This window comes from Syngnathus leptorhynchus, chromosome 7 (genome assembly GCF_054491065.1).
Source record: "Syngnathus leptorhynchus isolate UIUO chromosome 7, UIUO_Slep, whole genome shotgun sequence".
Classification (NCBI taxonomy): domain Eukaryota; kingdom Metazoa; phylum Chordata; class Actinopteri; order Syngnathiformes; family Syngnathidae; genus Syngnathus; species Syngnathus leptorhynchus.
In genome coordinates this window covers 2,351,243-2,370,883 of record NC_141201.1, presented here as the reverse complement: position 1 = coordinate 2,370,883, position 19,641 = coordinate 2,351,243, and the positions used below count along the sequence as shown (strand labels likewise).

The 19,641-nt window shown below is 46.6% G+C and overlaps 4 protein-coding genes across 15 annotated transcripts; 2 read left to right on the top strand and 2 right to left on the bottom strand.

Annotated features, from left to right (window-relative positions):
* Window positions 1-105: 105 nt before the first annotated feature.
* kcnk6 (potassium channel, subfamily K, member 6) lies at window positions 106-2,816 on the top strand. The gene is made up of 3 exons (XM_085915633.1): window positions 106-512; window positions 957-1,349; window positions 2,297-2,816. Exons 1-3 carry the CDS (start codon window positions 194-196, stop codon window positions 2,500-2,502), a joined length of 918 nt encoding a protein of 305 aa, XP_085771759.1. The 5' UTR covers window positions 106-193; the 3' UTR covers window positions 2,503-2,816.
* A 46-nt stretch (window positions 2,817-2,862) lies between these two features.
* On the bottom strand, window positions 2,863-4,468 carry sertad3 (SERTA domain containing 3). Its single transcript, XM_085915634.1, has one exon. It carries the CDS (start codon window positions 4,466-4,468, stop codon window positions 3,641-3,643), a length of 828 nt encoding a protein of 275 aa, XP_085771760.1. The 3' UTR covers window positions 2,863-3,640.
* On the bottom strand, window positions 4,446-19,626 carry rsf1a (remodeling and spacing factor 1a). Of its 7 annotated transcripts, XR_015066611.1 has the most exons (22): window positions 19,429-19,626; window positions 15,004-17,661; window positions 13,667-13,758; window positions 13,480-13,572; window positions 13,111-13,316; window positions 12,907-13,031; window positions 12,625-12,720; window positions 11,905-12,450; window positions 11,312-11,771; window positions 11,037-11,217; window positions 10,754-10,951; window positions 10,562-10,666; window positions 10,320-10,399; window positions 10,193-10,241; window positions 10,009-10,112; window positions 9,867-9,928; window positions 9,619-9,787; window positions 9,123-9,334; window positions 8,880-9,065; window positions 7,985-8,639; window positions 7,315-7,432; window positions 4,446-4,475 (listed from the first exon to the last, which is right to left on the bottom strand). XR_015066611.1 is itself a non-coding variant. In XM_085915620.1 (21 exons), the coding sequence occupies exons 2-21, from the start codon at window positions 15,155-15,157 to the stop codon at window positions 7,390-7,392; spliced, it is 3,816 nt and encodes a 1,271-aa protein (XP_085771746.1). In that variant the 5' UTR covers window positions 15,158-17,661; window positions 19,429-19,626; the 3' UTR covers window positions 6,964-7,389. The 7 variants fall into 7 exon arrangements, 6 of the variants coding, with proteins under 6 accessions (XP_085771746.1, XP_085771745.1, XP_085771748.1 ...); XM_085915620.1 differs by lacking the exon at window positions 4,446-4,475 and having other exon boundaries at window positions 6,964-7,432; XM_085915619.1 differs by lacking the exons at window positions 4,446-4,475; window positions 7,315-7,432 and having other exon boundaries at window positions 7,622-8,639.
* Window positions 15,711-19,015, top strand: LOC147054088 (pannexin-1-like). Of its 6 annotated transcripts, none has more exons than XM_085915626.1 (8): window positions 15,711-15,803; window positions 15,902-15,970; window positions 16,662-16,851; window positions 16,935-17,304; window positions 17,370-17,654; window positions 17,769-17,991; window positions 18,154-18,385; window positions 18,454-19,015. In XM_085915626.1, exons 3-8 carry the CDS (start codon window positions 16,671-16,673, stop codon window positions 18,540-18,542), a joined length of 1,380 nt encoding a protein of 459 aa, XP_085771752.1. In that variant the 5' UTR covers window positions 15,711-15,803; window positions 15,902-15,970; window positions 16,662-16,670; the 3' UTR covers window positions 18,543-19,015. The 6 variants fall into 6 exon arrangements, with proteins under 6 accessions (XP_085771752.1, XP_085771756.1, XP_085771755.1 ...); XM_085915630.1 differs by lacking the exon at window positions 15,711-15,803 and having other exon boundaries at window positions 15,810-15,970; window positions 16,935-17,050; window positions 17,117-17,304; window positions 17,376-17,654; XM_085915629.1 differs by lacking the exon at window positions 15,711-15,803 and having other exon boundaries at window positions 15,810-15,970; window positions 16,935-17,050; window positions 17,117-17,304.
* Window positions 19,627-19,641: the final 15 nt, after the last annotated feature.

Here is a 19,641-nt window from a genome sequence, read left to right as displayed (position 1 = left end):
AACCTCCAGGATGAACCTCCGGGATAAAGCTCCAGGACGAACTTCCTCCTCCTGTGTGGGTGGGTGGAGTACGCAGGCGACGGGGCGGGGTCGTCCGTCGTCCCAGCTGGGGCTCGGCCCCCTCAAAGTTCCATCTGAGAGGCTGGAGTGTCTCCGAGCCGTCCCGGTTTTGGTGGCAGACAGACAGACAGACATGCATCCGCTGGGCAAGTCGTGGCTGCTCCTCACCGGCTTTGTCATCTTCTACGTCATCTACCTCTTGTTCGGTGGGCTCGTTTTCTCCAGCCTCGAACGGCCCGTCGAGGAGCAGCTCCGTCGGGACGTGGACGCCCTCAAGCAAAGTTTTCTCAACCAGAGCTGCGTGTCCGCCGCCGCCCTGGACCACTTCTTGGACCAGGTGCTGGCGGCCAACAGGTACGGCGTGGCGGTTTTCCCGAACGCCTCCTCTGACACCTCCAACTGGGACTTGACCTCGTCCATGTTCTTCGCTAACACGCTGGTTACCACCGTGGGTGAGTCAGGCAAACTTTTTTTAGTTTGTTTTTTTTAATCACCTTGACATTCTCCTGCAAACATTGAACTTCTCAAAATACCACCAAGAAGAAGCTTCGCTGAGGAAACTCCATTTTGACCAAAAGTTGCCACGTGGGTTCTTTTTGTTTCGTCAAACAAAATCGTGGGAGAAAGAAAAAAGAAAAAGAAAAAGCCACGCTCGAACTCGTGAGACCTTCAAATGCTTTAACTTTGTCTCATTGAGCGGGAAATGTAATCTGACTTTGATAGGCACATACTAGTCATTGAACTCAACATTTGGGACAAGGAATTTTAGGCATTCTGTGCTTTCCGATTGTCACTGAAGGCAACACTAAATGATCTCAATAGAAATGATATTGTGGCATCTACTCAACTTTTCTAAAAGACGTCATGTTTGAGAAGATCAATTTTCTGTTGTGCAGGTTACGGTCATACTACGCCGCTGTCGGATGTGGGCAAGGTCTTCTCCATCGTGTATGCTCTCCTGGGCGTGCCCTTCACCATGCTTGTCCTAACGGCGTGCGTCCAGAGGCTGATGTACCCTCTGGTGGCGGCCCCCCTCAACCTGCTCCAGCGTGGCGGCCTGGAGGCCCGTCGGGCAGCCGCCGTGCATTTCCTGTTGTTGCTGGCGCTGGTGCTGCTGATTCTGTTTGCCGCACCGGCGGCCGTCTTCCTTACCCTGGAAGACGGCTGGTCCTTCTTGGACGGCTTCTACTTCTGCTTCATCTCGCTGTGTACCATCGGCCTGGGGGACTTTGTGCCCGCCGCCAGGCCTCAGCAGGATTTCAAACAGCTCTACCAGGTTGCCGTCATGGGTGAGTACATGTCACGGCAGGTCGTCAAAGTCGGAATTTCCTCGACCTTTTTTTGACCTCCGGCTGATATTTTACATGGGGGGGACCAGTGACCAAAAACTGGAGGCTGGTGTCACACAGACTTGCAACATGGCAGCTGAAAGAAAAGGGCAGACTTACTCGTGACTTCCTGGCATGGTTCCTTGAGAAATATTTCTATCTCCAGTTTAGATGGACATGACCATCCAATTTCCTGTCAATCAGTGAAACTGGTTTCAGGCTTCAGCATGTGTTTCTTTGTTCTTAAGAGCTGGACGTGGCGTCACATGAACGCCTGGGTGGCGGAGGCCCTCTTCTTTGCGTCTATCTTCTTTAATCTAATCAGAATGCACATTCTGAATGCTATTTTTGTCTCCAAATGTAAAATTTTTGACAATTGATTGTCTTTGGCTCGGTATCTTCTATTCTGCATAGAATGGGATTAAAAAAAAAAATGGCTACAAACTAAAATCAGGACAGATTTGGAGCGGATTCTATTCCTGGAATGTCTTTTCTAATGTTTGCATCGAGCAAATATTTGAGTTTGGACTATTTGACTGGTAGTTTTTGGTTGATTTCCTCACGTGTTGGAATTTCATTTGGATAATGTACTAAGGGGTATCGCTGTTACTTTCAATTGCTTCAAACCGGACAAAAAAAAAAAAGTCAACTAATCCTCCAGCCACTGTTCTCTCTTGGTCATAATCCTTCGCTCTTTAGTGGCTGCCGGGTTGTGGGCGGAGCTTGTTGCTTGCATGTGACCGCGTGGCCTTGAGATCAGGAATAACAGACCTTGTTATTGTCACCTTTGACATAAATTTCTCTTCACTCTTATGAGATTGTTTCAGTGCGTTGAATACAAATAATTGTAGTAAAGTTCACCAGACACTGGAATAAATTTTTTTTTTTTTCCCCATCATGCTTTGCAGTCTACCTCTTCATGGGCCTGATGATGATGTACCTTTTGCTACGCACTTTCCACAAGATGGCCGACCTCCACGGCCTGACCACCTTCCTGCAGTTGCCGCGTTGCGAGGACTCCAACCAGGATGAGTCTCGCGAGCCCATCGTGGAAAAGGGACAAACCGCCGCCGCCCAAAAGCGACCATCGTACAATTCAATGGGCGACCGATGACCGGACGCTTTCCTGAGGATCTAAAAAATAATAATAATAATAATTTGAATAAGAAGTCTTGACTTTTCCGGGACGATTTGAGGTATGCAATTTTTTGATGAACTTTCAAAGGAAGCCTCGCATCCTCAGGACGGCCCCTCTGATGCCAAAGTATGTTTTTCATGTTTGTTTTGGTTTTGTTGTATCTCACAAATGATTTAGGGCCAAAGGTTTAACACTTGAGTGGCACTTAAATGTGCATTTTAAGTGAAATACTGTATAGTTACTTGTTTGAATTAAATGCATTTTTGTTGGTAATAAAGATGTCGAAATAAGTATTGTCAATTATGACTGGTGGTGGGAGGGAGGCAACAGACTAGACAGCATTTTCATGATCACATTTTACTAAAATAGTATGGTGAAAAATCAATTACAAATCTTATCTTAAACAGGAAATGGACATTTTTGCCCTTCATTTTAAAACAAGCATGAAAAATATGAGTGAAAACAAAGACCTGTTTGAGGCTTACTGAAACATGTGGCATGTCAACACTTGGTGTCGACAGACAAAAACAAAAAGAAACTCAGTGACGCATGTTAACAGTTATGGAAGATGTCGATTTAAACACTCGGTGTCAATGAACAACAAAGTAACCTCAGTGATGCATCCTAACAATTACAAAAAAAAAAAAAAAGTGCAGTTATTCCAGAAAAGAAACTGATCTGAGAGCCTTTACTGGAACTTTTTTGAATACGAAAAACAAAAAATTGTAAGACATGCTTGATAAATACGTGACAAAACGTTTCTTCACGGAAGACTCCACACGTTTTAGTGTTGACACTTGTCAGCTCAGGTTCGTGTCCGGTAACAGATTTAGAAAGTTGCTTCATTGTCCATGGGCTCACTGCTTCATGCGGGGGGCCCCGAGCATTTATTCCATGCACTAATTCACTCTTTGTCCTCACAAGTAACAATTCAGAATGAGTTACAAACGTGACTACTTAACTCTACCAGGGGCTGAATTGTCTTACTAGTGAGGACATAGTGTTCAACTAGTGCATGGCTCTTAAAAACAGATAACAAGACTATGGAATGCTCAAATGGCTTTACATAATACTTATCAGCATTAGTTAGAATCAGACACCCTGATACCCCCCCTCAGGATTCGACCAACATGGTCATCAGGTGCTCAAGATCCAGTCCGTCCCTGAATGAGGTCGGTGGTGAGCTAAAGGACGAAAAGGACGGAAGGCCCTTGGCACTGTGGTACGGCAGGTATTCCCTGGACAGGCAGTCGTCGTTCCTCAGGCCCAGAATCCCCATGTCCCTCTCCAGCTGGGACGTGTCTATGTCCTGGAACATGTCCTCAGCTGTGACATCCTTCAGGTAGCTGGAGCGCGCCGCCTCCACGCCGGCCTCCCACTCCATGGGGTCCTGAGCCCCTCGGACCTGCTGCCTCGGCCAGAACCCGCCGGCGTCCGAGCAGGCCTGCAGGTTTTCCAGGGACCTGAGGGCTGCCCGCGGGGACGGCAACTGCACACTCGCGTCCAGGCTGGAGTCCAAGCCACTGAGGATGGACGAGATTGCGGGCGAAATGGCAAAATCGGGGTCGGCGGACAGAGAGCTCCAGTCCTCCGCGTCATCGGACGACGCACAACTAGATGCCACCCGCTGGCATTTGGCGGGGGACGGCAGGTCGTTCACGCTGCCGGCTATCGGTTGCTCTGGCGACGGATGGTCGAGCGGAAGAGGCGCCCGGATGTCAAGGGAGGACACTCGACACGCTTCCACTTGCCGCAGGGTGTTGCTGATGAGGACAGACCGCCGTAGGCTGGGCTCGGCCAGCTCTTGGTCCCGCTGATACTTGTGCAGGGAGACGTTGAACACAAACTGACGTTGACGCTCCCACGCTACGGCGCTGCCGCCACCCGGAGACTCGTCGGAGGACTCCGACTGGAGCTTGCGCTTGTGCGTCTTCATGATCATCTTCACACTGAAGGAGAGTGAGAGAAAAAGTGGCGAAATTATTTTTCGAGAGTAGTTTACAAAGAAATCCAAAGTCACTTTGAAAGTCGTGGGTCAAAACATCAACAACTTTGAAGAAAACCAACGAACTCAATTTTAACATCAAGGACATTCCAAGAGTGTGGAACTACTTTAATACACATTGCTGTGCGACACGTGTTGTATTTGAGTCTCACAAACACATTCGTAGACACAACATAACAAGATGCTAAAGCTAACACTGCTACCTATAGCACCTGCCCCGCCAAAAAACATCCCAAATGTTACTTTTTCAGCGTCGTTATGGATTAAAAACATTGTTTGATCCATTTACGTAAGTACATTTAAATATGCTTGCGTCAAAATTTGCCTTTATTTTTTTAAATAAAACGCAAGACTTAAAAAAACTTTGTTGCAGTATAAATGACGTCATTGGGTGCGAGTATTACGTACGTCACAAAAAAAAATACTCCTTATTTACTCTTTTATTACTGCTTATGTAACTAAATGCTCAAAGGATAACTTCAACACGTATGGGGGGGGGGGGACGCGTCAAAGTTCAAACACCGACCTGTTGCTTCTCCAGCTAACGTTGAAAAGTGTTCATTAACACTCACTCTCTTCCTCGCCTCACAAGCAACAAAGTGGAACGTAGATAAATAAAGACCGTATAGACGCGTCGTTTTTTAAACTTTAAACACTGCCACCATTTTCTTGCTTCCTCCTTCTCCCGCCTACGATTTGAGCTCGATGAAGCAAAAAAAAAAAAAAAATTGGGTGGAGAGGTGCATCATGGGTAATGTAGTTTTAGCATGGCGGGTATACGGTCGACGGTTTTTCAAAGTAAAAAAATGAAAAAGCTGCAAAATAGGAGTTCAATACGATAAAATCACACTAAGCGTCAACGGTGCACATATAGAGACACAATTAGTGATTTTCTACCGTTGTGTTTAACTAGCGTGTTTTATAACACGTTGAGTCGCCGTAATTCCAACACGATGACATCACCGATGAGGAGAGACTACCATGTGCTTCGCCGTGCTAAACTTTAATTATAAACGAAATTAACGCGTACATGTGCGCTTCAATTCACTGTAACAGATCAGTAACAGACCGGCAGTAACTGTGAATACAATTAAACTTTTATGAACTTCAACACGTCAACGGGCGGGGGTGGGGGGCGACGTCTTTCGTACAAGATGACAGGAAATACAACATTTAATGTTTAAATGTCACCATGTCTTACCTGGAATATGAGTCGTAGTTGCTACAAAACCACGCAGCTGCCGTAAAAATAGGGAATATAGTGAAAATGTTGCGATTCTGATTTTAAAATCCTCTGTTCGACCTTTTTGCCACATGAAACTCCTTCAGCCAATCAGTGAGACAACTTCTCGCCGGATGTTAATCAGCACAGGAATTTCAAAACAAACTGTTGAAGCCCTTGAAGGTTTTGAAATCACCTTGATTATGAGTCGAACAACATTTAGTTACATATCGCCAATTGTAGTACATTATGAACCGGCTATCTTTGAGTAACAGGGTTGTAGTAGGTTCGTTATGACTTCTCACTAGATTTTATTTTGAAGGGAAGACTCATACGGCGAATTTCGGTGATGGTATCTGTTTTTCCTGGGCGTGATTTTGAACTTGGCGGGAGTTGCGTAATATGTATTGATAGTTGAATTAAGCGATTAAAGCACGACATCACATATTTAACACAGCGACTGTTGCTGTTATAAGTCTGACGTTTATATCACAGTTTGGCGAAATAAAACGTGGTGGCCTTGTTTTGACGACTCATGCGCGACAAACGGAAATGACGCAATGGCTTTGTAACAAACAATAAAAGAACTTTCGAAACACCGGAAGTGTTTACGTTCTGCGTTTGATCACATTGTATTTATGACAATTTACTCAGAGTGTTTAAAAAAAACTTTCTAAGTAAGTAAGGGATATTCATGTGCCTGATTTAGTACAATAACCGCACAAAGGACTATCCATCGTCTTCGGAACCGCTTACCAATAACAAAAAAAAAACCAAAACAGACATAACGACAGTGTCTTTTGAGGAGATGCTCGCAGTGCTGGTTTTTAATAACTTAGACAACATTGAGGTGACATTAATGTGACACTACAGTAACAGAACAACAGAGTCACACGTCCTTGTCCAGTCCGTTTAAATCCCGACTAAGGTGCACTTAGGAAACACGACCGCTTTTTTTTTTTTCCTTTTCTGTCTGATTCAGAGTCAGGGGATTTGTTCACACCTAGGTGACAAAGTGAATTCTCTATAACAAAAAAAACGGTAGAAAAAACAGCATCCGTAAAAGCTGCAGCTTGAATATAAAATATGAGATGCAGAGAATTTACATTTAGTGGCCAGAGAAAGGGGCTTTTTATCATTTAGTTTTGGCTTGACTTTACCAAACTAAGAGCGTAAACGAGCACAAATGATGTTCCAAGAACTTTGGCTATTGAATATACAGTAACGACAGCACTGGCTTTTTTTTTTTTTTTCCTGCGACAAATAATTGCAGTTATTTACATTTCATTCCAGTGGGACATCCTTCTGTAAGCCAAACTATTGCTGTGGCTTGTAAAAAAAATAATAATAAAAAAGTCTTTTACTGCCACCTGCTGTCGATCAAAATTGACACCATGGGAAGATGACCCCGAAAAAAACTAATTGCGTATTGAAACCAAACATTTAAAGGGGCGCAATTATACAATTTTTTTAAAGCCTGAGCTTGAGTGATCATTTCTGAAATTTACCGTCTATTTACCAATCAGACTAATGCAAAGTGAAATGAGAGCTCCCCTTCTACCTGACATCTTTATGGCCGTCGGGGGGTTGGCATCTATCCGCTGCGCTTTTTAAGGCGTCTCTCTGTCTCGGCGTGTCAAACTGGGCCTCCAACGACCACCGCAACGCTCCTCCTCCTCCTTCATTGAGAAAATAGAACACTATATTTTACAAGTGGACTAAAATGCAACATCTATTATTTTACAAAGAGAAAAGTGCACGGCCGGGCCACACGCTATGTACAGCAGTGTCGAAAAGTCACTTCAAGTCAGGCGATCCAGAGTGCCGAGGCCGGGGCCACTGAACAAGTGCTGCGAGAAGGAAAGCGAGGCTCGAGGGGAGAGTAAGGTCTGTGATAATCGTGTGATCACTTGCCGTTCCTTTTATGGTCACGACAACCTTGCAAGGTGTTTGTTTGGATGGAGGGGATTGCTAGAACTAGCGTCGGTGAAATCATTTGCATTCAATTATGTTGTACCATTTTACAAAGTGTTTACCAACGAGTAGGGGACCGCTCGACCAATTCAAAACCTTAATAAACTAATTACAATTATTAAAAGCTCAGAGAAAGCTTTGGGAAAACGTCTCCCCTGGACCTATGAAGTTTGGGAACCCCCGGGTTTAGAAAGCAGAAGCGACGAAGAACGGATCACGAGTGCGGACTGTTGTGGGGAGAGTTTAACGAGTCTGACTTGGCCTCTTTGTCCTCCTCTCCCTCTTCTTCTTCCTCCTTGGCGTGCGAGGGGCCGTTGTGTTTGTCCTGCCCGCTCGCCGTCGCAGCGTCCGTGGGCGCGCCGCCACCTGTGGCTCCCTCAGAGCTCCCGTGTTCGCTTGGTCCTCCTCGCTCCTCGTCCTCAGCGTCACTGTCGTCTTTCGTCTCCTCCGAATCCTCCTCCTCGTCGTCGTCTGAGTCAATGCGGTTGAGTCTTTTGCGGACGGGTCGGTCCTCAGAGGAGGAGGACTCCGATTCGTCGGATTCGTCCTCATCTTCGTCCATGGAAGGTCTTCGCTTCTTCAGCATCTGAGCCAAACGCTTACGCCGCTGTTGGGACAACATCTCCCGCCTCTTCCCTCTGCCCATCTTCTCCGGGTCGTCGTCCTCTTTACCCGTCCGCCGGGCGTCCCTCCTTTCGTCCTCGTCTTCTTCCGAAGTTTTCCGTCGACGCCTTTTCTTTCTGCTGTCGTCTTCTTCCTCCTCTTCCTCCTCTCGGTCGTGTCGCCTTTGCTTGGCTTTGAAGCGGCGAGCGCAGAGGTCATCCTCTTCTCTTTGTCTTTGCCGCTTCTCTCGCTTCCTCTTCCCCCGATCGCCTTCATCCTCATCCTCAGAGTCCCTTGAGGAAGATGATGCTGGGGGAACAAGTATGATGACTTTAAACATTATGAAATACACAATTAGAATAAAAAAAAAAAAAAAGAAAGAATACATAATTAGTGTACACATAGAAGTGTTGGATGAAATATTACACAATTAATAAGACAAAAATACACATGGGAAATTATCTTGATAGACTTCCAGCATTTTAGGAATAAAACTGGTGCCGACTTCCTGTACTTGTTCTGTTTACGATTTCTGCGGGGAGCACTGACCGTCACTGTAGTCGCTCGAAAGCCGTTCCTTTCGCGGCCGTCCGCGCTGTCTCACTTCTTTCTTTTTGGCAGACGTCCGCGAATTGTCCGACGACTCCGACGTCTCCCGGTAGTTGACCTGCTGCCGCTGGCCGCGCCTCAGCCCGCCGCGCGCTTTGTCCGACATGTCGCTGTACTGATCGGAGTCTGTCGACGGAAAGCGTATTTGAATCCTGCGGCTTTCATGAGATCCATGAGACTCACCTTCGTCGCTGCCCTCCTCCTCTTCCTCAGAGGAATGTCTCCGGCGCCGCCGTCCGGGCGGCCTCCCGACTCTGTGTTTGGTCCTGCCGGCTTTGTGTTTGGCCAGTGCTTTCGCTGAACGTTTGGGCCGCGTTGCGCTGTCCCAGCTGGCGCCGTCCTCATCGTCGTCGTCGTCGTCGGCCCCCGAGCCGCCAAATTCTTCCTCCTCAGAGCTGAACAAGAAGAATTCAGCAAGATACAGTCAAGAATAATCTAAACCAAAACAAAAAGCAATTCATTAAAAAGTGTCAACTCTAAGATTGTATTTAAATAGTTCATAAATGAGTGACAATTAATCATATATTAATTTGGTATTAATAAAAAATGATCAGACTAAATTAAATTAAGATAGGAAATTTGAAATATCACAAGTTTTACTAATGTAATTGCTTGATGTGGAGCATCCTTTTGGACAAGGTCGCTCCAAATGCGCAGTATCTTGCAGCGATGACGTCACCTGTTGCTGAGCGTGAAGTCGTCTTCACTCTCCGCCGCCGTGCTGTCGCTCTCCAAGTCGTTGAGACGCCGGCGCTTCCTGTTTTGCGCGGCAAGCATCATGGGCCGGCGGCGGCTCGCCGTGCCGTGTTCAGACAATGCCCCGTCGGCGGCGATGTCGCGGCCTTCCCCTGACATCGGCATGAAACAAAATGAGAAAATACGGCAGCGACACAAAAACCACTCCCGAGTGAACGTGGACCAACTCACCGGTGTTGTCGCCAACGTCTTCCTCGATGGCTTCGTCGATGGCGTCGTCAAAGTCGTCAAATCTGAAGCACATGTGGTCACGTTTCGTTTTTCGACCGCAAAATAACAAACGATAAACGCATTCGCCAACAAAGTCAGTCACCTGTAACTGATGTGCTTCCTCGTTCTGGTTGACCTCCTCCCTAGATTTTTACTCTTCTTGGCATCCTTTTTTTTGGGCGTCTTCTCATCTTCCTCGTTTCCCTGCTAGGACACAATAAAACGCCTCGTGGCTGTCACTTTCCATTGCAAACTTAAAGGCGTCCGTCATTTTGCTGTGGACTCACGGGGAGGATGTTCTCCACGCTGATCCCCACGTACACCAGCCGCTCCCGTCTTGACGCAGACAGAGATGTGTCATTCCATCAACTCGTTAGTGTACATGCGTGTGTGCGTGTGCGCGTGCGTGTTTACCTCCTCTCAGCACGCTCTCGCTTCTTCAGCGCGCTGTCCAGGTTCAGCAGCTGCTCTTCCAGTCTCTCGCACAGCAGTTTCTGCAGTCACAAAACACGGGACATGAGCAGCACAGCTAATGGGTTAGCATTAGTCAAACCATTTCCGATTGGCCGCATAAACTATACTAGCATTGTTTCAATGTGGACAGCGTAGGACGGATTTAACCGTGTGCGCCACTAATGGGCATATTTTTGACTTACGTGCTGGCAGGGCGGGCAGAACCACTCGCCATCGGGGATGAGCATGAGTGGCGGTCGGAGACAGGCTGTGTGGTATCCGCTGTCGCACGAGTCGCACAACAGAATCTGATGATGACAAACGGGCTGAAGCGTCAACAAACCTCCAACGATGACATCGTTCAGACGAGACCAAAAAAAAAAAAAGTTGCGTACAAGTTCCGGGTGGTTTGGAAGGCCGCAGTGGGTACAGGCGTCCTCCTTGGGAACGTCCTCGGACTGGCAGGAGTCGTCCGAGTGGCTCCCTCCTTCGCTGTGCTCCTCGCTTCCTCCAGCTTTATTGGCCTCATCTTCTTCATTGTGTTTGTGGCGCTTGATGTTGGACCAGCGGGGGTGCCGATGTCTCCGCTTACCCTGAACATGTAAAAAAAAGTCATGGAGGAGATTCGATTTTTTTTCCCCCAGTCAGATTGAAGTGTTGTAGAAGAGGCTACGTTACCCTGCGCTTCCTCATTTGGTCGACAGCTTTTGCTTTTATGTCTTTGCTGGCACCAACACTCTGTTCTTCATCATCGTCTTCTTCCTCCTCCTCCTCTTCTCCTTCCGCTTCTTCTGCCCCTTCGCCCTGCTTTTGTTGGCCTTTCTTTTTTTTCGGGCTCTCGACTGCCTTGGAGCTTGGCCTGTAAGGTTGACAGGGCAAATGTACGCTATAAAACACGGAACAGCTAATCAAGTTCTGCTTTGAGGAGAGGACCTTTGAGGTGGGTGACAAACCTGGAAATCCTGGCAGACCTCCTGAGGGAGCCCTCCCCCTCCGACGACTCCTTCTGCTGTGCCTTGGCTTTCAGCTTGTTCCTGCGATGAGGCGGGATCTTAATTTTCAAGCGAATTCCTTCCTTCTGGAGCTCCGAGGAGGCTTCCTCTCGTGGCCGCGGCTTCTCCCCGGAACTCTTCTCGCTTGACTGGTCCGGTAGCTCGCCATTGACGCCGTCGTCTTCCTTCAACTCTCCTTGCACTTTTTCTAAAGTACTGACATCCATCGGGTGTTCATCTTGGCTTGCTTCTTTTTCCACCTTAGGTTCTTCTGTTCCTTCGTCAGCAGCCTCTCCCGAAAGGACACTTTCATCGGTTTCTTTGTCGGCACTTGTGTTGGCATCTTGGTCGACGTGCGCGGTCTCCACGGCGACGGGCTCGTTCCGCACCAGCACCGACTGGCGTCCCACCTCTGACGTTCCTGCGCATTTCAAATGTAAAACTTCCACACCTAGTAGAAAGTGATTTATCTTGACTGTAAAACTAGCAATTACTGACAGCGAGCTACTTTTCCAGAGCCAAAAAAACGAATCAAATAAAAGAAAATTGCATACTTTCCGTACTTGCGTTGGAACCCTGCAGGTTCTTCTCTTCCTCTGCCGCTTTGCAGCCATTCGGTTCGTTGGACGTCGGTCCACGGATGACCCCCACGTGATGCGACACTATTGACGATCTCCCGTTAGTCAGTTCGGGTTGGTTTTGCGGCGCCGCCGCCGCCTGGCCGCCAGCTGTTGCTGATGTGTCCTTGCTTTGTATGACTGAGGGATTGCACACTATGATGCTGCTGCTGCTGCCGCCGCTGCCGCTGCTGTTGTTGTTGTTGTTGAGGTGGTTGTCATGGTAACTTTCGGCTAACTTCAGCTCTCTTTTCTTCAGCGGTATCTTAGCCTGTTGGCTGCTCCTGACTACGGCGCGCTCCGCCTCTTCTTCCTTGTTTGCGTCCTGCTTGGGCACCGCGGTCGCGACGACAGACACGTCCCTGCAATCTGATTTGATGACGGAGGTGATGGTGCTCACGTGGTTATCGATGGGAGGCGCTTGATCACTGGTCTCCTCCTTTGCCTCCTCCTTGATGCTCGCCATCTGCTCGGTGTTTCCCACTAGAAGCAGGCAAATATTTCCCAACAAAAATTTATTTTTCTTATTTTAATTGGTTAGGGGTGCTATCTACAGCAATCCTTGAAAATGCCATACAACATTTTTATCACAAAACAGAAAAAAAAAATGAACAGCGCCGTGTTGCCTTAAGGTTGCTTCGATCCCATTAACCTTACCTTGTTGGAGGGGTTTATCTTCTTCTTCTTCTTCTTCAACCTTCACATCGTCAGCAACATCCTGTGAGGTCTTGCGGGGTTTGCCGTCTTCATCTACTTCGATGCCACACAAGAAAGAATGTTGCTTTCAGGCACTAAACCAAATTTTCTGTAGCACTTTCACTCATTGGTGAGAGTGGGTGAGATGAAACCCATCAGTTGACTTGTAGGCCACATTAATTGGTGGATTCAATCATTTTGGGGGGGTAACTTGAAAATATGAAATATTATTTAGTCACTTACCTGATTCTCTGTAAGTGGGACTGCTGCTCCCGGAATCAGCCGGTTTCCCCTCTTGGTCCTGGTTCAGGTTGGGAAAGACTTGGGCCTTTAGGAGCTCCAGAGCATCAGCCAAGTCGTTGCGAGTCCTGAGGCGACCGTCGGAAAGAACCCACAGGTTGAGAGAAACGCAAATCGGATGGAAAAGCAGTCTTTTGGTTCCAGTACCTGACGATGCACCTCCAGGTGGAGCCGTCCAAGTCGTCCTGCTCTTCCGTGTACAGCCGGATGTTTTGCTCCTGGTCCAGCTGTAACCAGTACATCAGGCCTTGCTTGTCCCGCCCGATGGGTTGCAGGCGCATCTTGTCCGGCTCCTCCTCATTGATCACCCCTTTGAACTTCAAGTTGTCATCAAACTGGCATTCGCAAAGATACTGAGAAAACACACAACGACACAATCAATTTCCATCGTCACAAAAATTGTTTATCCCATCACATATTTATGTACGTGGCACCGTGAGACGGGCACACAATCTTTGTGAGGTCTGATTGCAACACTCTTCTCCAGTGCACAATTTGAATGAATGAATGTCATACTTTGAGGATGCTGGACTTGCACTCCATGGACATGTCCCGGTAGCCGTTCTGTTCCAACTCCCATGCCCAGGCGCTGTTCAGCTCCTGGCAACTCTAGAAGAAAATAAATATCAGATTTAGCTCTTGGAAAGCCTCACCCTAGCGCAGATCACAAATCAACTTTGGACCGACTGCGTGCTTCACTTGCTTTGGCCAGGTATTTTTCCCAACGCTCCGTTGTAACGGTCTTGCCGAGCTTTCGGAGTAGTTTCACATGAAGATCTACGAGAGGTTTGGGAACTGAAAAAGAAATTGAAAATAACAGAAAATTCAAAACTTGAAAAGTATGCACACATGGTTCACTTGTTCCGATTACTTTCAACTAAATAAACGCTATGATTTGAGAATTAGACGATAGATAGAAAGACAGAGAGAGCGCGAGGGAGATACAAAGAGAATATGATTTCAAACTATCGCCGAATGCAACAACTGAACTTCGATGTAATTGATTATAACATATTATCAACGGTAAATTTAAGTGCGACCAAGCAGATAGATACTTCATTAGATCAATAAATTGAAGTAGATATTCCACTGTGGTTGGAAGGATTGTCGTAAATCGCGTTTACGGCGTAGCGCGACATTTAAATTTTCAATTACACTACTCGATTTACAAAGCAGGCGCAAGCAGTGTATAGCATTGAAGTAACACTTCAGTTACTATTTATTACGCCAAAACATGACAATAACCATAAATCCAGCTTGTTTCAACTCTCAGCATCAATGCTAACTTAGCGAGCTAGTTAGCTGTAAAGGCCCCTACTGCGCATGCGTACATTTGACAGCCACCAATTCTCATCAACTGTTTTTATCTCTCGCCTCCTTTCTTTCTTCAACCGTGACGACTCCATAGATGTAAAACTAACGAACAAGGTTGAGGTTGGACGTCAGCTTAAAATTCAGTTCCTGTTGCCTATTGCCGCTGAATTAAAGCAAAAAAGTACACCTGACTCGAGTCGGAGGAGCTAACCAGACTCCATCATGGCTACCTTCTCTTGGTCACATATACACATTTAAAGTCTTCCTGTTGCTCGTCTTCTCTTTAACACACCATAAGCTTCGTCTCAACACTTTAAAAGAACAATGGACACCAGTGAACCGCTAAATGAAATTCGTTGCCTTTTTATTTCCACGTGAAAATGAGAGTACATGTTTTAGGGGGCGCTAGCTTTGTGTTAGCTTCGAGCGTTCCTCCGCGTTCAAACTTGAGAACTTGTTTTGTGATTGCTTGTGTGTCAAATGGCGCTCGACTGAAAAGCGAGAAAAGCGGGACTAAAATGTCGCTATATGGTGCAACGTCCTAAGTAGACTGGTGATGTTGACCAGGGCCAACACACATCTTCCTCACCGTCACCATCCTCGCGATGATAGTGGTGATGGTGCCCGGGTGCCCCCCTTCTCCTCCTCCTTCTCCTCCTCCGAGTGTCGCAGCTTTTCCGCCACTTCTTCCCTTCGCCACAATATTGACAAAAATGAGCCTCTCACCTGACGTCTTGTCGCGTAGGTAGTCCTCCATTTGCGGGAACGTCATCTCGGGTAGGTCGAGGACGGCTCCGTAGCGCTCCAGGAACGAGCAGACCTCCGCGAAGCTCGGGCACAGCGCCGGTTCGGAGCTCCTGAGCAACGCCGGAGCAGCCATCTTTCCAGGCGGACTGAAGCGGGAGGGGAGGGCCGGCCGCGTTTGGGAGGGATGCGAGTCAAAGGGAATGAATGGGGCACACTGGCGGGCAAGGCAGCGGTTGGAGAAAGACTACAACTTCCGGATAAGCTTTTCAGCATAAACCTACAATCTCCAGAAAACACTTTTTGTGGCCTGATATTTTTTTACATTGATAGCAAATTATAGCGATATTTCTGGTGTGTGATTGTAACTTGACTCTAAAATGAGAAGTTCGGCGTGCTAAAAATCTATCGCGATAGAAAAATAACAGCAGCAGTCCCGCTTGTTTTTTTTTGCCTTAATTAAGCAAGTGCGCACAATAAAGCTATATTAAACAGCTCACTGTAAAAATTCATTTACGTTTCCGTAGCATAACGACATTTTAAATAAAAACTTGCTGTTATGCAGCCGCGTCTACAACTTAGAAAAACAAATACAAGAGCATTAAATTACAGCAGTTTACAGTTGTGTCGTGTGTTTCATACCCAGAATCCTTAAAAATTTCTTTAAACAATACTAGTCTTTCTTCATCCTAGTAAAGTAACAATTTAATCAACCCTGACAAATAAATCAAATTAAATTCCGGGGTCAGCACGCTGGTGGTTTGGAGAACTTTTCGATGAAGGTATCGCCGTAAAGAATACCGGAAGTGATTTCATAGTGAAAGTTATCTTTTGTTTCAGCTGTTGTGTGTCGCCGGGCACATGTTCTTCTTTAACTCAGCCTGGTTAACTCCAAACGTGTAAACAAAGTCATGTGAAGAGTGGTAAACGACTTGCAAAGAGTGGAAAGGTGAGTTCTCATTCATTTCACCGAATATGTACATTTAAACAAGCCGATTTTCTTTTTTTCATTTTCAGGAAGTAATAAGTGATCCATTCAGATACATTCAGCTAAATTAATATTTCAAACTCACCTTGTTAAGATTGCCGTGAATGCAACTTGTATTTGTTCTTGTCCCATCTTGTGTTGTACCTATTTTTAGCCTACAAGCAAACAGCTGCACATGCATTTGTGCTGCAGGCATTTTTCCCAATGTTTTTACATACTCATTATTAAATACACCGTGATTGTACACACTATTGATTCTGGAGAAAAAAAATCTATATCCTGTATATTCTGTCATTAGATTGATTACGATCGTTCTTCCTCTTAGAGCTCTGTGTTTACTTTACTGATCACGCAAGAAGTTGAGGAAGTTTCCCTTCGCGCGATGTTTGAAAACATACACACGGTGTTTCACGAGATGACCGTCGCATGTTATTCAGATCACAAGTCATGAGTCACATTGGGCGTCATGTTTAGCAACTTTAACCACACATCTGGAAGTCTGCATACCAGTGTTAATAATAGTCTTATGACGACAAGCTACCATGTTTACCAAAATAAAAAGATCCAACTAATGTCCCCTGAGTCAAAGCATAACTCCAAACTTGTTTACTTGAGGTATGAAATCTAAGATCTTTGCTAATTTGCATCCCAGAGCGTGATCATGGCCATCGCCCACGTAGCCACCGAGTACGTGTTCAGCGACTTTCTCCTGAAAGATCCCAACCAGGCTCGATACCGCAGCGTACGCACCGAGTTAGCGGTGGACAAGATGGTGACCTGCGTGGCCGTTGGCCTTCCTCTCCTCCTCATCTCTCTGGCCTTCGCGCAGGAAGTATCCGTCGGTCAGAGGCGTCTAACTCTCCAAGAATGAGCCTGCTAGCTAACAAATACAAAACGTGTCTTCACAATGTGGAATTTGTTCCAGGGACTCAGATCAGCTGCTTCGCTCCCAGCAACTTCTCATGGAGACAGGCGGCGTACGTCGACTCGTACTGCTGGGCGTCCGTGCACACGCACACGCTGCCTCTGTGGTTGCATAAGGTAGCCGCTAGCTTACGCGGACGCACACGCGCTCTTTTCGGGCTAACACGTGTGTTTTGGCCCCAGTTCTTCCCGTACATCTTGCTTCTGGTGGCCATGCTGACTTACAGTCCGGCATTGTTCTGGAGGTTCTGGTCGGCGCCGTTGCTGCAGTCGGACCTCGGCTTCATCATGGAGGAGCTGGACCGATGTTACAACCGAGCCGTCACGCTCGCCAAGCGAATGACCGCTGAGTCTTTGCAGGGCGCCGACGGGTACTTGAAAATCAAACTTCTTACTTTGCTCCTTTTCCACTCAGTTCTGACGATTAATTACAAAGTTGCAGCGATCCGACGGAGGGCTGCTTCAACTACCCATTGGTGGAGAAGTTCCTGACGACCAAGCGTTTCTCTCACGTGCTGCTGACCCGTTACCTGCTGTGCCGAGGTTTGACGTTGGCCACCTTGCTGTGCGCTTGCCTCTACCTGGGCTACTACCTGCGCTTAGCCTCACTCACCGATGACTTTGGCTGCACGCTGAGAGTGGGCTTGCTCGTCAACGACTCCACTGTCCCGGAAAAAGTCCAGTGCAAGCTCATCGCCGTGGGAGTCTTCACGCTGCTCAGGTACGTCCTAGGAGGATAGAAACAGAGATGGAAGGGGGGGGGGGGGGGGGCGCTGATGCTGGGCAAAAAAAAAAAAAAGATTTGCAAAGTATAACGGAAACATTCTCCTCCCAGCCTGGTCAATTTGATCGTCTTCTCTGGGCTGATCCCCTTGGTGATCTATGCCAGTCTCCGCCCCCTTCTGTGTCACCGCTACGCCCACTTCCTGGAAACCTACCAATCGTTGCCCACGGTGAGCGTCCTGCCCACCCCCACCGGCCAATGGGACGACCTCTCCCTCTATCTGCTCTTCCTGGAGGAGAACATCAGTGAGCTCAAGTCTTACAAGTATATTAAGGTCTGGATATGTAAAAAATCAACAAGATCACTTTTTAATTTGAAGTCCACATTTTGTTTCCACAGTGTAACAATGTTGTTCAACATTGGCCTCCATTACGTCCCATTTAATCCGATAATGTTTTTTTGCCCCTATGACATTATTTAACCATGTCTTTTGTAGGTGCTGGAGTTGCTGAAGAAAGGAGGAGAATGTTCCGGTGAGGACTTTGACGCCATGGGTTTGCTGCAGACACTATGTCTCGTCAAGATGGACACCGTGGACTCCAAGAAAGCCGCCAAAGCGGCGGCCAAACCCGACCAGCTCGTCATTCACGAGGAAGAGCCGGACAAGAACAACAGCGCAAGACGTAACAAGCACGAGGATGAAGGAACGGCAGGAACCGAAATGCAAGGTAAGATCCTGGACAGGAAGTTTATTTTTATTTTGAAAGGTCTAAGAATCACATTCTTTTTTTTCTAGAGTTAACGCCTTTGGTTCCTGGAAACGGCGACGTGACGGACGGCAAAGCAAACAGCGGAGGCGGGGCTCTGCGGCAGCGGGCCATGTGATTGGCTGTGCCTTTCCCGGGAGAACTGCATATTGAATGGCCCAGATATGCAAATATCCATCCAGCTCATTTGCATGTTGTTTCTAAATACTTTTGTGTTTGTGCTGCTTTAGCTTCTTTATTATGGAATGTACTGCTCTCAATAGGATCACATGACCATTTCTCCCATCCATTAACTCATGACATCAGAATGAAACTTGAATTTTTATTTACTCCGTTTTTTGATTGTTAATGTAGATTTCTTTGTGTGTAATGTTCAACTCATAATACTAGTTTGACTTTGGATATACTGGAATAATGTAAAAATATTAATTACAATGGAGGTACAAAAGATTAATAACAGTAGAATGGATTATGGTGCTACATACCACTCAGCTATTTTGGTGCAGCTTTTATACTGGCCACATGAATGTAAAATGGACCCTAATGGAGTTACTTGCGATGTTTTGCAGTAAACTTTCTTTTAAAGTGAAACTCTTTGTGCTTTGCGTTGATTGATCATGTCTTTCTATTGTGTTGTCTGTGTAACGAATATGGGCTAGTTAAGGGTCAAATTATTGAAATAATTAATTCTAAATTTGTTAAATCTTGAATGATTAATGGCAGAGTTAATCTACTGCCAGCAGTACAATCAACCGCCACTAGGGGCACCACGTTTCTCTTTCATTTATGAAGGCTTAAACAAATGAAAGAAACTTAAATCAGTCCTTAGATTCGAAAGCGACACACTTAAGAATATCATCAGATAGGAGATAAGCAATAAAAGAACCTCAAAATTGCGGTCTGTACATGAATTGGTGTTCATTTGCCAAAAGGTGAACCAACTTAACTCCTTATTTCCCCAAATTTATGCACCCATATTCTGTAGACTGGTAAATTGCACTTACTGATTGGATGAGCTCGGAGGCAACTTTGAAATGTCTCTGCAGTGGCCATGCAGGAAGAAGTTAGCAGCAAAATTGAAGAAAAGGTCAAATTGGGAAAAAAAAAGGCCGTGTCCATCCCTGCTTGGGTCCTGGGACGGATTCCGGCGCTCATTCGTCGAGGTCCACTTGTTAAGGGTTCCGTAGACACGCTGGCATGACCCACAGTGCAAAGAG

Coding starts and splice junctions, on each gene's coding strand:
- kcnk6 (XM_085915633.1), top strand. CDS start 194: ATGCATCCGCTGGGCAAGTCGTGGCTGCTCCTCACCGGCTTTGTCATC. Junction 513..956: donor CACGCTGGTTACCACCGTGG/GTGAGTCAGGCA, acceptor TCTGTTGTGCAG/GTTACGGTCATACTACGCCG. Junction 1,350..2,296: donor CTACCAGGTTGCCGTCATGG/GTGAGTACATGT, acceptor CATGCTTTGCAG/TCTACCTCTTCATGGGCCTG.
- sertad3 (XM_085915634.1), bottom strand. CDS start 4,468: ATGATCATGAAGACGCACAAGCGCAAGCTCCAGTCGGAGTCCTCCGAC.
- rsf1a (XM_085915620.1), bottom strand. CDS start 15,157: ATGGCTGCTCCGGCGTTGCTCAGGAGCTCCGAACCGGCGCTGTGCCCG. Junction 10,113..10,192: donor GCGTGGAGAACATCCTCCCC/GTGAGTCCACAG, acceptor ATTGTGTCCTAG/CAGGGAAACGAGGAAGATGA. Junction 9,066..9,122: donor GGAGGAGGGCAGCGACGAAG/GTGAGTCTCATG, acceptor TTCCGTCGACAG/ACTCCGATCAGTACAGCGAC.
- LOC147054088 (XM_085915626.1), top strand. CDS start 16,671: ATGGCCATCGCCCACGTAGCCACCGAGTACGTGTTCAGCGACTTTCTC. Junction 17,992..18,153: donor AGTCTTACAAGTATATTAAG/GTCTGGATATGT, acceptor TGTCTTTTGTAG/GTGCTGGAGTTGCTGAAGAA. Junction 18,386..18,453: donor GGCAGGAACCGAAATGCAAG/GTAAGATCCTGG, acceptor TTTTTTTTCTAG/AGTTAACGCCTTTGGTTCCT.